General features: G+C 40.3%; 1 protein-coding gene across 6 annotated transcripts in view; it reads left to right on the top strand.

Annotated features, from left to right (window-relative positions):
• The window catches only part of ACADSB (acyl-CoA dehydrogenase short/branched chain), a 42764-nt gene extending 25628 nt beyond the window's left edge, over positions 1-17136 (top strand). The window contains exons 6-12 of one of the 6 annotated variants that reach the window (XR_004034183.2): positions 723-848; positions 2026-2118; positions 5461-5550; positions 6470-6607; positions 8860-8959; positions 9676-9862; positions 16073-17136. Coding sequence is in view for 5 of the 6 variants with exons in the window: in XM_030831969.2 (XP_030687829.2) it covers positions 723-848; positions 2026-2118; positions 5461-5550; positions 6470-6607; positions 8860-8959; positions 9676-9746 (618 nt within the window). In the remaining variant the exon portion in view is untranslated. The other 5 variants (XM_030831969.2, XM_060286387.2, XM_060286386.1 and 2 more) reach the window with 5 other exon arrangements.
• Positions 17137-17349: the final 213 nt, after the last annotated feature.

The raw sequence follows: 17349 nt of genomic DNA, 5'->3' as shown, positions 1-17349 counted from the left end.
TGGAAAATAGACATATAGCAAAATGATAAAGATATCTTGTGTTTTTTGTCTAGTGTAGCATTTAATTGAATTAAATTTTAAAACTAAAATATGTAATAAAATTAAATTTAAAATGTGGAATTCATCATGTAATACTTTAGTGTCACTTAATAATTTTAATAGCCACAATGGTTTCTGAAAGAGTAAAATAAATAGTAAGGTTCTTGATTTCGAACCTAATGCCCTCCCATACTTCTTGTTTCATAATACACATGTTGCAATTCTGAGTCCATTAGTATTTACTGCTAAAGTCTGTTTTGCTTTGTTTTTTGTTTTTTTTGCTGCACTGGGTCTTTGTCGCTGCATGTGGGCTTTCTCTAGTTGCAGCAAGCGGGGGCTACTGTTTGTTGTGGTGTGCGGGCTTCTCATTGCGGTGGCTTCTCTTGTTGCGGAGCCTGGGCTCTAGGCATGTGGGCTTCAGTAGTTGCAGCACGCGGGCTCAGTAGTTGCGGCTCATGGGCTGTAGAGCGTGGGCTCGGTAGTTGTGGTGTATGGGCTTAGTTGCTCTGTGGCATGTGGGATCTTCCCAGACCAGGGCTCGAACCCATGTCCCCTGCATTGACAGGCGGATTCTTAAGCACTGGACTACCAGGGAAGTCCCTCGTTTTCTGTTTACTTTGAACTCTGGAAACAAGGGATCTTATCAATCAAAGTGATTATAGCATTTTAAATCTTCATTTCAGGGGTATAAAGGAATTACCTGCTTCTTGGTAGATCGTGATACTGAGGGCCTTCATATAGGGAAACCAGAGAATAAAATGGGAATCAGAGCTTCTTCTACCTGCCCATTAACGTTTGAAAATGTCAAGGTGGGTATCCTAGATGTGGAATGGCTCTGCCTGGAAGTATAACTGTGCGAGAAAGCCGTCGCACTATTAGGCGTGCATAGGAGAGTACTTTGTAAAACTCTTGAACGATGATCTTAGGTTAGGTTATGACCTAAATGTACTTCCCACGAGAGTTTAGACCAGAGGTGGAAACCTGTCTGCCCAGCAGCTGGCCTCAAGAGCCAGCCCGAGGATTAATCTCATTTATACTTCATAAACCCGGTACTTGCGCATCACACATAGCTTCCGAGGAGTGTGGTGTCGGCCCAGCAAGGCCACAAGATGGGGGTGTTGCTCAGTGAGAGTGGAAAACAGCCAGGCAGCGCCCACAGTTTAGAGTTGAGTCTTAAAAAAAACGAGGAAAAGATAACTAGAATGCTGTGCTTTAGAACTTTACATAGATCGGACAGGATGTGACCTTTTGGCTCACTGGGGATTGTGTGTGTGTCTATGGGGTGTCCTTATGGATGTCGTGTGAGCCTCACTACTGCACCCCAACTGTCTTTCTTCTCCTAATTTCCCTTTTGTTTCTCCGTTCTGCCCACTCTCTCTCCTAACTGCCCATATTAAGAAGCTAAGTGCATTTTCTAAAATTACCTGGTCTAGATCTTTTTTCAAGTAAACGGTTGAATAGTTTTATGTATTTCTTCTCTCCTCCTTTCTGTTTGGTACACATGCCTGTGTACACACACACACACACACACACACACACACACACAAGCACACGGCCCTCAGCTGATTTTGGTTGTGATAATAGTCTCAACAGAAGAAATGTTTCTACCCTTATATGTTTTCTGCTATTCCTAATATTTTATCATACATTGTAGCATACAGATAAGAGTTCGGGGAAAATTGTTACTCATTTATGATATTGATTAATTGTATGAGATTTCATTTTTCTAGATTCACCGAACGTCTCTGCTGGGCTCTGGAGGATGCAATAGTGAACAGCACGGACTTGAGTCCTATCCTTCTGAGAGCATGTGGGAGACAGTTTAGAGGGAGACAGAGACAGAGCAGATAATTTCCTTGGAGTTTAATAAGTACCATGCTAGAGAATTATCACAGAAATTGAGAGTATATGTGCATTAAAAAATATATTACCAAAATGAATTATGTTAAATTAAATTGAGAAATAACTGCACGTTTTTCTTTTCAGGTTCCAGAAGCCAATATCCTGGGACAAATTGGACATGGCTATAAGTACGCCATCGGGGGTCTTAATGAAAGTAGAATAGGAATTGCTGCACAGGTGAGTCAAATTTTAGTCCTTTAACTTGACTCTTCCACACACAGTCAAAACGTAAAAAGAAAAAATGCAGTGAAACCAATGAGTGTTTGGAAGCTTGTGAACACAAGATGGCACCCTTCCCTTCCATGAGGTAAAAGAGTAGCAGCTTCTGGCTGTGATTTCTTTAAGATTCCACTTTGGTCAATTATATCATGTCCTGAGAACCAAACAACGGCTTAGTGGTAACAGTTTTTCTGCTTTGAGAGCGTTAAAGTATTATCTAATACCTGGATCGATAACTTCTTAAGTACATTATAGATTAAATGTGGTATTTTTTTAAATCAACTTTTCAAAGTATGTGAGTCATTCTGAAATTTTTAAAATTAAGTAACATTCTATTGTGTAGTAAGAGTCTCTATAGATAATAAAAGATTTGTTGCTTAGTGTTTTGCATGTGAAAATCAGACAATTTTTTTGATATGGCAACAATTAAACAGTTATGTATGATGAAAACTATTCAATTTCTTACCAAATTTGCCCTTATAGCATATTAAATTTTTCTGTTAGGTGATAGCAGTTATTTCCTAGAATCACAAAATGAATAAAGTCTTTGGTTTTATTATGAATTATTTCATTTTTGTAATGTATTTATTTTTAATCAATGAGTATCCAAAATTCAAAAACTTACAGCTTTTAGATTTTGAAGATGGTGCATATATTAGCTCTTTGGAGTATTTAAATTGTAATTGTACTCTAGTTTTGTTTTTGTTTTTTTTTTGCTGCTGCTGTTAATTTGCTAGCAAAGTATTCTCAGATCAGAACTTAACCCATGTTTCCCACAAAACTAGATAATCTTTTTAAAGTTTTTCTGTGATTCAACTTCATCAGATATGACATTAAAAACTACATCGCTGGATTTCTTTATTCACAGACCTGTAAATAATGTAGATGTCTGGCAGTAAATGCACAGTCTGGGCTTTAGTCTAATTACTCCAAGTTATCTTATAACCTAGTTAAAAGTTAAGGTCAGAAAAAAAGAGAGAAAAAGGTGAGGTCTGGTAGTTATTATTTCCTGGTTAATACTGTGGATACTTTTTGGAGAAAGAGGCACATGTAACAGTGAACTGGAGGCATCCAACCTCAAGACTCTGTAGTTGTAAAGAATTTAGTTTTTCAGTATTTATAGTGAAAACATTTTACACTGTTTTGGAAAAGCCTGTTTTGATTGACAACTGATAATTACGGTTTTTGTGTCGATATACCATATTGTTGGCATATTGTAAACTTTAGTTATAAGGGTTTAATGACATCATCTTCTCTCATAGCCAAAAGTGCAGTGAGTCGCTGTCTCACCTTAATTTACTTTTGGGGTTTTGTTTTGGTTTGGTTTGGATTTTGTCCTTTAATTTTTAGTGTAATATTCCATTCTCCAGAAAGTTCAAAATAAAAGGCTAAAGGAAAATTTGAATGAACACTAATGAAATATTGATAAGTTTGTGGGCATTTCCCCCAAAAGCTTTAACTATTGATTTTTCTTTTCCTTTTTCTAAAACCTACATGGTTTGGCATAATTAGATAGTGATTTTTTTTATTAGTTATCTATTTTATACATATTAGTATATACATGTCAATCCCAATCTCTCAATTCATCCCACCACCACCCTCCCCTTTCCACCCTTGTTGTCCTTACGTTTGTTCTCTACATACATCTGTGTCTCTGTTTCTGCCTTGCAAACCAGTTCATCGGTACCATTTTTCTAGATTCCACATATATATGTTAATGTACAATATTTGTTTTTCTCTTTCTGACTTACTTCACTCTGTATGACAGTCTCTAGATCCATCCATCTCTCTACAAATGACCCAATTTCGTTCCTTTTTATGGCTGAGTAATATTCCATTGTATATATGTACCACAACTTCTTTATCCATTCGTCTGTCGATGGGCATTTAGGTTGCTTCCATGACCTGGCTATTGTAAGTAGTGCTGCAATGAACATGGGGTGCATGTGTCTTTTTGAATTATGGTTTTCTCTGGGTATATGCCCAGGTGTGGGATTGCTGGGTCATATGGTAATTCTATTTTTAGTTTTCTAAGGAACATCCCTACTGTTCTCCATAGTGGCTGTATCAATTTACATTCCCACCAACAGTGCAAGAGGATTCCCTTTTCTCCACACCCTCTCCAGCATTTGTTGTTTGTAGATTTTCTGATGATGCCCATTCCAACCAGTGTGAGGTGATCCCTCATTGTAGTTTTGATTTGCATTAGTGATGTTGAGCAGCTTTTCATGTGCCTCTTGGCCATCTGTAATTAGATAGTGATTTAATGTTAGAATTTAGAAACAATTTCTAAGGTTGAGTCATTCAATTGTTACGGAGGTTAGTTTGCAATGAGACAGTCCAGCTAAAACTGTCACCACATCCTGATTAGTTCTTGAAATGTATAAACTGATGTTTTTACCAGCTCCTCTGTGCAGTTATCCTCAGCTCTAGCTGTGCATTAAAACATTAAAGAGTTTTTAGAATGCTGGTGTTTAGGCCACACTCACCACCGCCACCCCCACCACCCCCATTATTGAGCTCCCCGAGATGATTCTCATGTGCTGCCAGGGTTGAGAAACCCTGCTCTTTTATGTTCTGATGCCCTACCCACCAAAGCTCTTGTTAATCCTGATCATATACAAAAGAAGACCAGAAGTGACCTTGCACATTTGACTTCTAGAAGGACTAGAGGCAGCTACTCTACAGTCTTTGAGGCCAGTCTTTGAGCAAAATTTCTGAGGCTCACTTTGTGCCTGGAGACTCAAGCCTAAGGGAGAAGAATCCCAAAAAGTAACCTGGGTGCATGAGCACAGCCACACCAGGAGATTAACTCCTGGAATCAAATGTGCTCTTCTTCACAGGAAATTACTCACATTTTCTCCCAGGGCTTCCCCAGTGGCGCAGTGGTTGAGAGTCCACCTGCCGAAGCAGGGGACACGGGTTCGTGCCCCGGTCCGGGAAGATCCCACATGCCGCGGAGCGGCTGGGCCCGTGAGCCATGGCCACTGAGCCTGCGCGTCCGGAGCCTGTGCTCCGCAACGGGAGAGGCCATAACAGTGAGAGGCCCGCGTACCGCAAAAAAAAAAAAAAAAAATTTCTCCCAATTACTAGAACTTAAGTTCTATAAATGCAGTGGATGAAGGTCATTAACATTAGACCTCACCATCTCGGTATCTCTAGTCCTTTCCCTACCCCAACTTTTCAATTTGCCTGTAAAAAGCATTCATAACTTGAATAACTTCATAACTTCATAACTTGAATAATTAAGAGCATAAACTTATAAAAAATAAGAAATTCTGATTTTTTTTTTTTTAACAGATGCTGGGACTGGCTCAAGGATGTTTTGACCACACTATTCCATATATTAAAGAAAGGGAACAATTTGGCAAAAGAATATTTGATTTTCAGGTATATAATTATTACCATCTTTCTACAGTGCCGTGCTCTCCCTCTTCCCATTAATGAAGAGCTTCGTTACAAAGCTGTAAGGGAATCCCCTCGGGGATTTTAATGGGAGAGGCACAGAGAGGAAGGAATAGATCTTGGTGCATATACTTGTGCCTACCTTGACCTTCTCCAAGGGCAGAGCAGTAATCCTTGAGGCCTGGCTATGGCATGATTCAGGATACCTTGGTGAGCACTTGGGAGCTGCCTCCTCACTGCTTCAGAGTTCCAGGGCATGGGGTCTGTAGTCAGACTTCCTGGGTTCAAATCCTGGTTCTTTGTCTTACTATTACTAGCTTTAGTTACCCCACCTCTCCAAACCTCAACTGCCTCATCTGTAAAATAAAGATAACACTCTGTACCGTATAGAGTGATTCAGAATCAGGTAAATGTTTCAAGTGTTTGACACATTATTAAAAATAAGTCAAATTTTTAAACCTAATTTTGTGATCATTTATTATTTAAATCTTGGCAGTTAACAATTACCTGAACTTTGAAATTTTTTAAAGAAGCAATACACGTAGTGGTTTATTTTATTATTTATTTATTTATTCATTCATTCACTCATTTATTGTGGCTGCGCGGGGTCTTTGTTGCGGCGCGCCAGCTCAGAAGTTGCGGCATGTGGGATCTTAGTTCCCCGACCAGGGATCAAACCCGGGCCCCCTGTGTTGGGAGCACAGAGTCTTAACCTCTGGACCGCCAGGGAGGTCCCTGTAGTGGTTTATTTTAGATTGCAGATTTTAAACTATTCTTGCGAAATGAATGTGAATTTTTGGACGGGTATATTTTGGATCTGTCAGTGTTCCACATCCAGGCAGGACTTCGACAATGAGCTGTTTTCGGAAATCACAGTTCTCTACCTTGGGCCTGAATGTTACAGGGGCTCCAGCACCAAGTGGCTCACATGGCCACCCAGCTAGAAGCTGCAAGATTACTCACATACAACGCTGCAAGGCTTTTAGAAGCTGGAAGGCCATTCATTAAAGAATCATCTATGGCCAAGTACTATGCATCAGAGGTAAAAGAAAAAAAAGTCAGTCTTTTTATTTTTTAAAGATATTTATTTATTAACCTCTTCATTTAGAAATGTTGGTTATGCATTTGTTTTTCAAGTAAAGTAACATGAACTTTCTAGTTTCTACACCAGAAATGCAAAAAAGCAAAGCTGCCATAGGGAGGTGCTTTGATTCTGTGAGGTCTCCATGTTTTCATAGGCTCTTAGATGGAAACCGAGGCACCCAGTTCAGGTAGAAGGCCCACCATAAATCCCTGGATGAACCTCAGCTGAACGATGGTTGGGACGAAGTGAATGCCCTGGAGATAATGTGAAATAAGAATGCCCAAGAAGGGACTGTCCCTGTGTTGATCCTTCCCGCTCATGCATATGCATTCTACGTGTAACACACCGGACTTTGGTGGAAACTTAGCCTCATCACTGGGCTGCTCTCTCCCAGCTTCGGCAGTACGTCTTAGTCATTCCCTGGCTTCAAATATTTATTTAACATCTTCAGCCCCCAGATTTAATCTTCTGCCTCAGCCTCCCTTCTGAGTTCCAGACTAATAGATCCTGCTTCTGCTTTACCTACCCACCTCCCCCCGACCCCAGTCGCAAACCTGAGTCCGCTTGACACCCTCCTTTCCCTCATCCCCCAGTTGAATCCATCCTCAGTTTTGAGGATTCAACCCCCTAAATATTTCTTTTTTTTTTTTTTTTTTTTTGCGGTACACGGGCCTCTCACTGTTGTGGCCTCTCCTGTTGTGGAGCCGGACGTGCAGGCTCAGCGGCATGGCTCATGGGCCCAGCTGCTCCGTGGCATATGGGATATTCCCGGACTGGGGCACGAACCCGTGTCCCCTGCATCGGCAGGCGGACTGTCAACCACTGCGCCACCAGGGAAGCCCCCTAAATATTTCTTGAATTTGTTTTTCTCTCCCTTCGTACTGCCACCTGTCTAGTCCAAGCTGTGCCGTTTCTTTATCAAACCACTGGACTCACCTTCTAGCCTCTTGTTTTCCCCTGTTGCTTTCTCCCATCCAGTGTCCCTTTTCAAGGTGTCCATGAGGCCATGCCACGCTCCAGCTTTAAACCCTTCAGTGGCTCCTCACAACAAATGGGGCCTTTTTATTTGTTCCTATTGCTACTTTTAACAAATACCAAAAATGTAGTGGCCTAAGACAGTACAATTCTATTATGTCACAGCTCTGGAGGTGAGACGTCTGAAATGAGTCTCACTGGGATAAAATTAACATGTCAGCAGAGCTGCCTTTCTGGAGGCTCTAGGGGAGAATCCATTTTCTTTTCTTTTCCAGCTTCTAGAGCCAACTCTGTTTCTTGGACTCATAGCCCCTCCCTCCATCTTCAGAGCCAACAGTGTAGGGTGTTCAGATCTGACTGCTTTCTGTTTCCGTGGTTACATCGTCTTCTCTGCCTCCCTCTTTCCTTTATAAGGACCCTTGGGATTACATGAGACCGGCCCAGATAGTCTGGGATCATCACCCCATCTCAAGGTTCTTAACTTAATCACACCTGCAAGTCTCTATGCCATGTAGGTGATGAACATTTACACTTTCTGGGGATTCTCCTGTGGACATCTTTGGGGGCCAGTACGTTATTCAAACTGCTCACCATTGTGTGCGGCCCGCCTGCACCCCATTCCCTTTTTACAGGTCACCCCGATCCCAGCCCATTGGTCCTCAGGCCCTTGAGGCTGACGAACCCATTTTCCCCTTGGAGCCTTTCCACGTGTCATTCCTCAGCTTGAAATGTCCCCTAACTCATCCTTTAGTTCTCAGCGAGGCTGTAATTTCCTCACCTATCCTCCATCTAAGTCACGGCAGCTTCCCTAGCAGGCTCTTCTCTTGCCCCATACAGTTTTTCAGTTTCGGTGATTGCTATTCAATCTCTGTCTCTCTGAATGACTAGCAGGACCAAAAGGGCAGTGAGTGACTGGCCACCCCTCACCATTGTGGCTGGCAGAGTGGGTGACATAAGAAGGCCCTTGATTAACATTTGCTGAGTAACAAGTATGAGTCTAAACAAATACCCTAATTTTCTTAAGAAAATAAGAGTTTTGTGAACTAATAGGGTATTTTACATAAATGGTATGTATAGAGAATGGGACTAAGGAGAAATGCTAATTTATAAAATGACTTCAATCCTTCCAACTGCCAATAACAGTGAATCCACGTTACTAAGAATATTCTACAAGAGTGTTTGTAATGCATAAGTTATGTGGCTTCAACATGTGATTTGCTGCTGCTTTTTGGTAGATTGCGGGCCTAATAACTGGCAAATGTATCGACTGGATGGGAGGAGTAGGCTACACCAAAAATTACCCCATGGAAAAATACTTCCGAGATGCGAAGATTGGTAAACAGAGTTTTTACATTTATTTTGTTTTGACTCTGTAGGCTGTTGTATCTGTTTGATTTTTTTAACTACTGGTACGTAGGCAAAGGCAATTTTAATCTCTTCAGTTATTATGTTTATTGGCTCTCCTTTTCTTGTGGCTGGGTTGTTTTCCCCTACTTCTTCCTTCAAAAAAATAGATTTATATATATATATTTTAAAACATCAAATTTCCTTTTTAAATGCCCCAAGGCCTCTGAAGGCCTTTCAGTGAAACCACAACAAAATCTACTGTCTTAATTTTTCTTTTACTAAAAATGTTAATATTTTCTATTAGTTTAATGCTGTTGCTTGGAGCTCAGTTCTAGTTTTAGACACTAAGTGCCTGCCCAAGCCTGAGCATTCCGCTGCTCCACTGCCAGGTGGGAAAATAGGAACAGCAGTTATGAAAGCTGCCTGTTCCTGAGGAACCATCCAGGCTCGTGTGTTGATAGTTTAGGAACAAAAAACTTCCAGCTGTTTAATACTGATTCTGGAAATCTGTAAACCAAATAGAAAATTGTTATCTCTTAGGCAGAATTACCTTGTCAAATAGTACCATATTCAGGGGACATTGGACAGTATTCCTGGTAAAGTTTTACAGTAAATGCAGAGGTAATGTTTGCAGAGCTGTTTCTTGTATAGACTCTTAACCACATCTCCACTCCTAATTGTTCCTTTTCTCCCCTTTGTTTAAGGTACAATATATGAAGGAACTTCAAATATGCAGCTGAACACCATTGCAAAGCGCATAGATTCAGAATACTGACAGCCACGGGAGTAGGACCCCTCCCTGGTGTCACTGGTGTAAAATTTTAAACTATTGTGCCTTGTTGGGGGCTGCATTGAATGATTTTATTTAGGCCCTTCACCTTGGATCTGGAGGTAGACCTTTCCTGTCTCCTCTTTCCAATCTGCTTAACTTAGGTGCAGAAAATCATTTTTAAATTTTGGGAAGAAATACATCCATATTTTCTCCAAAACTATTTTTAAAACTCTATGTGCATTATCATTTTAGCTTCAGGGTATATAGAATTTCACTGTATTGGAATTTGGAAAAATAAAGACAATATAAGTATTTCTTGCAGACATGGGTATTTTATATCCCTGTCATTGTGCATCAGTCAGAGAGACGTTTGTGATAGTTGGCAATTCTATAGAAGAAATAGATTTGATTCTAAGTTGCTAAACTAGGTAGCAACTGATAAAAATTTATTTAGAAAAATCTAAAAGTTTTAGTTCTGAATATCTGAAAATGAGTGGAAAATGGAGGGTATAACTCTGTAGTTTATATAATCAAAGAAAGCATTTCAACAAAGGAAAGCAATATAATTTGCTACTATAATTGACCAGTATGAAAGGTGCATTTCATTATGGTATGAAAGGTGCATTTCATTATGGTTTCAGTAGATCTTTTTTTTTTTTTTTTTTTTTGCGGTACGTGGGCCTCTCACTGTTGTGTGGCCTCTCCTGTTGCGGAGCACAGGCTCCGGATGCGCAGGCTCAGCGGCCATGGCTCACAGGCCCAGCCGCTCCGCGGCATGTGGGATCTTCCCGGACCGGGGCACGAACCCGTGTCCCCTGCATCGGCAGACGGACTCTCAACCACTGCGCCACCAGGGAAGCCCCAGTAGATCATTTGAAAAACAAGTCTCTACATTAGTTTTCAAGTATGAAATTTAAATAATTTTGTTTAATAATTAGAATATACTCAATATTGTAATATCTATTTTTTTCTGTCTTTAAATTGAATACTGTTTTCTCAAACTTAGTTATTGAGCTTTATCATGAATAGTAATTCAGAAATTATATTTTGGTTCAGTGATTCTCAAGAGGAGATGTCCCCATAAAGAAGTGTATTAAAATCTTGTAAGGAATGAGGGATAGAAGGGAGCTGTGGAGTTCAAAAAGCATATTTGGTAATAGAAAAAATGACATTTCTGGGAAGGCAAAAATAAATCTGTTGTTTTACAGTCAAATTATGGAAAGGCAAAGCTCAACATAATAGACGGCTGGCGATGCCATTTCTTCAGTATCAGGGATTCTCAATCAGAGAGACCTTGTAGGGTACAGGTCCTCAGTCCCCTCAGGAGGGAGGAGGACAGTGAAAGGTGAGTGTTTTATACTTTCTGGAAGGGGGCATGGGTTAGAGGTGTTGGAAAATGTTTCAACAGTTGCTTAAAGTAATCACTGCTGTCAAAAGGGAAGCACTTTAGTACTTTAATGAAAGGATAATGCTTATTAAGAAAACTTGACATTTTCAAAGTAATTTTGCTTTGCGCATTCATGTTCATTGAATTGGGTTAATTTCTATAATGGATACCATAGTTAAATATTCAGAATTTTGTAAATACGATTGAGATAGGAATTACATTAGAATATTAGGAAGAAGTACGGACAAATTTAGACCTTAGGTCAAAAGAGAGAAAGTCTACTTGATTTTCAGATAGGGCTGATGGAAGCCAGTCATTCAGTGTTTTAGAACAAAAAGACAGTAATCTGATAAGGAAAGTAGGGGATGGAGGAAATGCCCTAAAGGGGGGCTTGGACATCTTTAATTTCTGTGATTATGCGAGAGAGGTGGGCTTTTCAGGTAACGGAATAGAAGCCAACGGTTAGTAAAAAGAATCCCAGCTTCCTCCTGTAGAGTTACAAACACGTGAAACTACAACAAGCCTCTTTCAGGTTAGTAGCATGAGAGAGGCTCCCATGTACATCTAGACCTTGAATTTATAGTTCATATTGATACAGTTCTAATTGTGTGTATATTTTTTGTGCAGGTTCACAAATAACAGTTGAAAATTAATTATGTACTGTAATTAATATCTGTACCTGCCTTCTATTACTGAATTGTGTTATTGTGCCGTTTACCAAAGAGGATGTTGTGGGTTGTCCCCATAGTTCTTCCATTATAGCTTCTCTTAATAACCATGACTTTGGGGGTCTTGAGTTTGTGTCTAGTGGAGGACGAGCTTGTTTACCTCCTGAAGCCTGTCATTACTGTTCGTTAATTTGAGGATAGGGCTGTCACGGGGCTCAGAAGGAAGAGACTTGAACACAAGCAACAAGTCGTATTTGTGTGGCAGAGCTGGACTCAACCCAACTGCCAAGGTAGTATTGTTAGACATTTCACTTTACAACACAAAAATGAATTGGTGTCAAAGATTTTAGAATTATGGAAAGCTAAATCTAGAAAGAGTTTAGAGAACCATCCAGCCAACTCTCTCATTTAAGAGTGAAGGATTCATGTAACCCAGAATACTTGCCCAAGGTCATCCAAGGCCAAAGATAAGACAAGGATCCAAATGTACTAGGTCCCAATTCAATGCTCTTCCTACTGTCTACTGCTGTCTCTGTTCAACAGATTTTGGATTTCATCCTTGTTATACTTGTTCAATACTTGTTCAATACTCTATTGATTTATTTTAGGTTTAACTGATAAAGAATTAACATTTCAGAAGTGTTAAGATTGATCAGTGTCGTTACTTACATATATCAATCACCTGCCAAACACACTGGCTCTCCTAGGATGTAGCTGGTATGTCAAATGTAAAGATTATTGTGTGTGATCACTTGGTTTTATGATTATGATGTGTTTTAGTAAATGCACTAGTTATATCCTTGCTGATGTATTTTTGCTGATCTTTCATAAAGTGAAACTTTTGTTGTAATGGTACATATCAGACTGTAATCAGTGTTACAAAATCAGTATTCTATGGAGAATGAAAAAATAAAGCACTAACTGGAGACTTTTGCTACTCTAATAAAGCAAAATTGTTTGTTATACATACAGAAGAAGTAAGAAAATAGTGTAACCTTCCTGCAAGATAGACACAACACCTCTGTTTACCAGGCTGATAGCTTGACTCTCATGTAAACCAATTTTGTTTGTTTTCAGGGAAGAGGTCTTATAATTTAACTTTAAATTCTTGATGCTAAATAAAATTTTACCAGAGGGACTCCCTTTTTTAAAAAACAAAATAAGCAGCTCTTCGATAGAGAGGTCACCTCTTCACAGTATAGCTCTTATCTAGATGATATTTATGCCCATGTTTATAGTAGTACTTCTGGAAATTTTATATCGTTGAACCTTTTACTCAGTAATACGCTATTGTCTAACCTTATAGGAGATTTCAGCCTATCTGTTCTCCATTATTTCCTACATTATTTTAGAAATCTAGGTGTTAGTCCCTGTTTTCATTTGTCATTCAGTGACCTGTGCCGAGCAGTCATTCAGTGACCTGCGCCGAGCAGGGGCCCAAGGTGCCATGGGCTCCAAGCTGCCATGCAAAGATGAGTAAGACCAGATTCTTATCGAAATGTATTTATGTCAGGTGTCTTTCTTCTGTTCTCATTGGTGTATCTTCACACATAGAAAACCACCAAGGCCAACCTTATGCAAAAGTATTTCTTTAGATCTGTTAGAATGATAAAAATAGTGCTAAGCTCTCTTGAGCTCTTATCATGTGCCAGCCATTATTCTATGCTCTTGACACATAGTAACTCACAGCCCTATAGAGTAGGTGCTCTTGTTAGCCTATTGTAAAGGCAAGGAGACTGAGGCATGAAGAGAGAAATAAATTGCTTATTGATACATGACAGAAGTGATTCAAACTTGGGCAGTCTGGCTGATGAAGGCCCTCCCAGATTCATTCCTTTGGGTCTTTAAGGTTTGTTAATTTTCAGGAGTCTTCTGGTAAAATGCCACCGCCAACTAGCCCTTTATTAGCTAATAATTCTTCAGGATTGTTTCAGATCTTTTAAAGCAGAGAAGCTAGCTGAGAACATGGCCTGTAAAAGAAATAAATAGATGTGGTGGGATCAGCTGTGTTCTCAGAGAAAGAATGGGAGAGTAGGTGGATAGGGCAGTAGGAAGATGCAGTAGAGCAGGGGTCCCCAACCCCTGGGCCATGGACTGATACCGGTCCTTGGTCTGTTAGGAACAGGGCCGCACAGCAGGGGGGGAAAGGCAGGTGAGCGAGCAAAGCTTCATCTGTATTTATAGCCACTCCCCATTGCTCACACTACCGCCTGAGCTCCACCTCCTGTCAGTATTATGGTGAGTTGTATAATTGTTTCATTATATATTACAATGTAATAATAGAAATAAAGTGCACAGTAAATGTAATGCACTCGAATCATCCTGAAACCATGCCCCTACCCCACGTCCGTGGAAAAACTGTCTTCCACAAAACCAGTCCCTGGTGCCAAAAAGGCTGGGGACCACTGCAGTAGAGGGATGAGAAAAGTACTGAAAAGGGAATTACGGAAATACCCCCCCACCAAAAAAAAATCATCTCCATCACAGCCATCAAAAAGCCACCCTAAGGTAGGAAGGAAGACAAGCAGGCTGCAGAGCTGAGTGGGTGTGGCTGTAGGATGTTTGACTTGCCATCGCTTGTATGGATAGCTCACATTATACAGGGGAAAAAACCTAACTTTACAAAACTTTTTTTTTTCCAAAGAAATCATGGGAAGTGTAAAACAAAATAAGGCAGGAATATAGCCAAACATAGTAGGACTTATAGGTATAAATGGGTTAAACTCACCTGTTCGAAATAAAAGATGTCAAGATGGCACAAAAGGAAAATTTAAATCCCAGCTACATAACATTAGAAACACCTAAAAAAAGCAGCACAGGAAAGCTGAGATAAAGAGAAGGAAAAAGACCATACAAATGCTACTAAAAGGAAAGCAGGAACAGCAATCAAAACTGAATTAGGGGCTTCCCTGGTGGCGCAGTGGTTAAGAATCCGCCTGCCAATGCAGGGGACACATTGCCACGGAGCAACTAAGCCTGTGTGCTGCAACTACTGAGCCTGCACTCTAGAGCCCATGAGCCACAACTACTGAAGCCCGCGTGCCTAGAGCCCGTGCTCTGCAACAAGAGAAGCCACTGCAATGAGAAGCCCGTGCACCACAATGAAGAGTAGCCCCCGCTCGCCGCAACTAGAGAAAGCCAGGACGCAGCAATGAAAACCCAACGCAGCCAAAAATAAATAATTTATTTTTTTAAAAAAAGCTGAATTAAAGGCAAAAATAATTTTAAAGGACAAAAAAAGGATATCTCATAATAAAACAGGAAAACTTCACCAAGAAGTTCCAATAATCATGAAGTTTATGTCTCTAACAACATGGTTAGGAACTATATACAACAAAACAAAAAATAAAAATACAGTGAAAACATTGACAAAGCCATAATCACAGCCTCTGACTTAGAAATCAACAAGCCAAGTAGGAAATGGTAAGAACAGATAGAGAGGGATTGGGTAGCATAATTAACAAGTTTGATATATAGAGAGAGAGAGAGAGAGGAAACTTTTTCTTTTCAAATGCAAATGAATTGTCTAATCTAGAATTTTGCCACAAAGGAAACTTCTACAAACTCCAAAAAGACAGACTTACAGGCAACATTCACTGTACACAATGAGAAGTAAATAACCAAAATATAGGATGCAAAAAAACTCATCATAACTTTAAATAACCTTGGTTAATTAGAAAATAAAGATATAAATTACAAATTGTCAATAAAAGTATGGGAAACTGAGCTGTTTTAGTCAGTGCTTCTGGGAGGATGGACAAGAAGGCATGTCAGGGACCTTAAGGACAGCATAGTTTGTAGTAGTGAAAAATTAGAAATGGCTAGGTAGGAGAATATATAAATCATGGACATACACACTACGTGATCCTGTGCAGCAGTTTAAAAGAATAAGACCCATGTTCTGAGGTTAAATCATCACCAGCTTATATTGTTTAAGAAAATAACAAATCACATAAGATTTGTGGAGAACAGTACAAATCTATATATTTCTGTAAGTCCAAGCACGTATATAAATTCTTAGAATAAACTGGGAAAATACAGTCATCACACTGAGGGCTGCGCGGGGAGTGGGGGCCAAGAAGACGGCATGAGAGTCGTTGGCATCATCTAGATTGTTTGAATTTTTATAATTTCATAATATTGTGCAATTGTAATAAAGTAAATATAATCTTGTGTAATTGAAAATAAATTAAAGCTGTGTATAGGGTTATGGAAAATTTTCACTCTTGTGCATCAATTCCCCTTTAACCAACTTTTCTGCTTTTCTCAAATAGCCACAGCCACGTAGGCAGCTCCATTCGGCCACACGGGAGACAAAGACTCTGACACAGAGAGGACAGAAAAGGGGGCTGACACCTAAGCCCTTGAAGGTTTGACCTCTGTGGGTAAATAGCACTGACCACGTTGAAAGACCCTCCCACGAAAAGCAGTGTGTGTCTTGCTTTGCTGAGCGGGGACTTCCCCTGGTTGGGTTGGGTTGGGTTGGGCGCATACTCGGGTATGAACTGGACCGTCTGCACTGGCCTTGGGATTAGCATCTTTTCTTTAGTTGTAATTTGATTTTATGTGATTCAATCTGAGGTATTGAAACATGATATTTTCTTGGACAAGAAAAATAAATTTCAAAACATCTCAAGTCCAAGGACCCAGGTTTAAATTGGCTGAGCAAAACTAGGGCCTATGACCTGCAAACTGGATTTTTTTTTTAACGTTTTAAATGGTATGTAAATATGTGCATAACCTCCTTAATTTTGCCTCTTGCCCACGAGGCGTAAAGAAAAGTTTGCCAGCCCATGATGAAAGTAGTGCCTCCTAAGTCTGATTGTACTCAAGGTGGTCAGTCAGGGTGTCACACCAAAAGAAAAAAGAAAAGAAGACCTCCCCTAGGAACTCAGGTTATTATTGTTCTCTCTGAATTTCATTTGTAACCTGTCTAGCCTGATTGGCTCCTTGCTTCAATCTACAGAAGTGCTCGGGTCTCCCCATCCTTAAAGGATAAGCTTCCGTGAGCTGCTGCTCCATTCTCCCTGCACCGACCCCTCGTACTCATCGCCTGATCCTTTAATCCCTTTTTGCTTGAAGTTCACTTTTGTCAGTGAGTTTCAACCATGTTCTTAAAGTTATCTTTTTACCCTTAATTCGTGGCTGATTATATCCATTCCGAACATAGCTTTGGATACCCCACTTCTAAGATTCTGCTTCCTTTACTTTTTGACAAAATGTCTACTTTTGGCTGACTCTTGGTTTCTTTTCCCATAAGTGGGAATTCTACCATTTATCAAGATTCCACGATTGCAGCTCTTCTATCCTCCACACTAACGTCCTCACTGTGTTTTAGAATAACTTCTAGTCTTTTTTTTTTTTTTTTTTTTTTTGCGGTATGCGGGCCTCTCACCGTTGTGGCCTCTCCCGTTGCAGAGCACAGGCTCTGGACGCGCAGGCTCAGCGGCCATGGCTCACGGGCCCAGCCGCTCCGCGGCATGTGGGATCTTCCTGGACCGGGGCACGAACCCGTGTCCCCTGCATCGGCAGGCGGACTCTCAACCACTGC

The sequence above is a fragment of the Globicephala melas genome, chromosome 16 (genome assembly GCF_963455315.2).
Source record: "Globicephala melas chromosome 16, mGloMel1.2, whole genome shotgun sequence".
Lineage (NCBI taxonomy): Eukaryota > Metazoa > Chordata > Mammalia > Artiodactyla > Delphinidae > Globicephala > Globicephala melas.
This window is presented reverse-complemented; position numbering and strand designations above follow the sequence as displayed.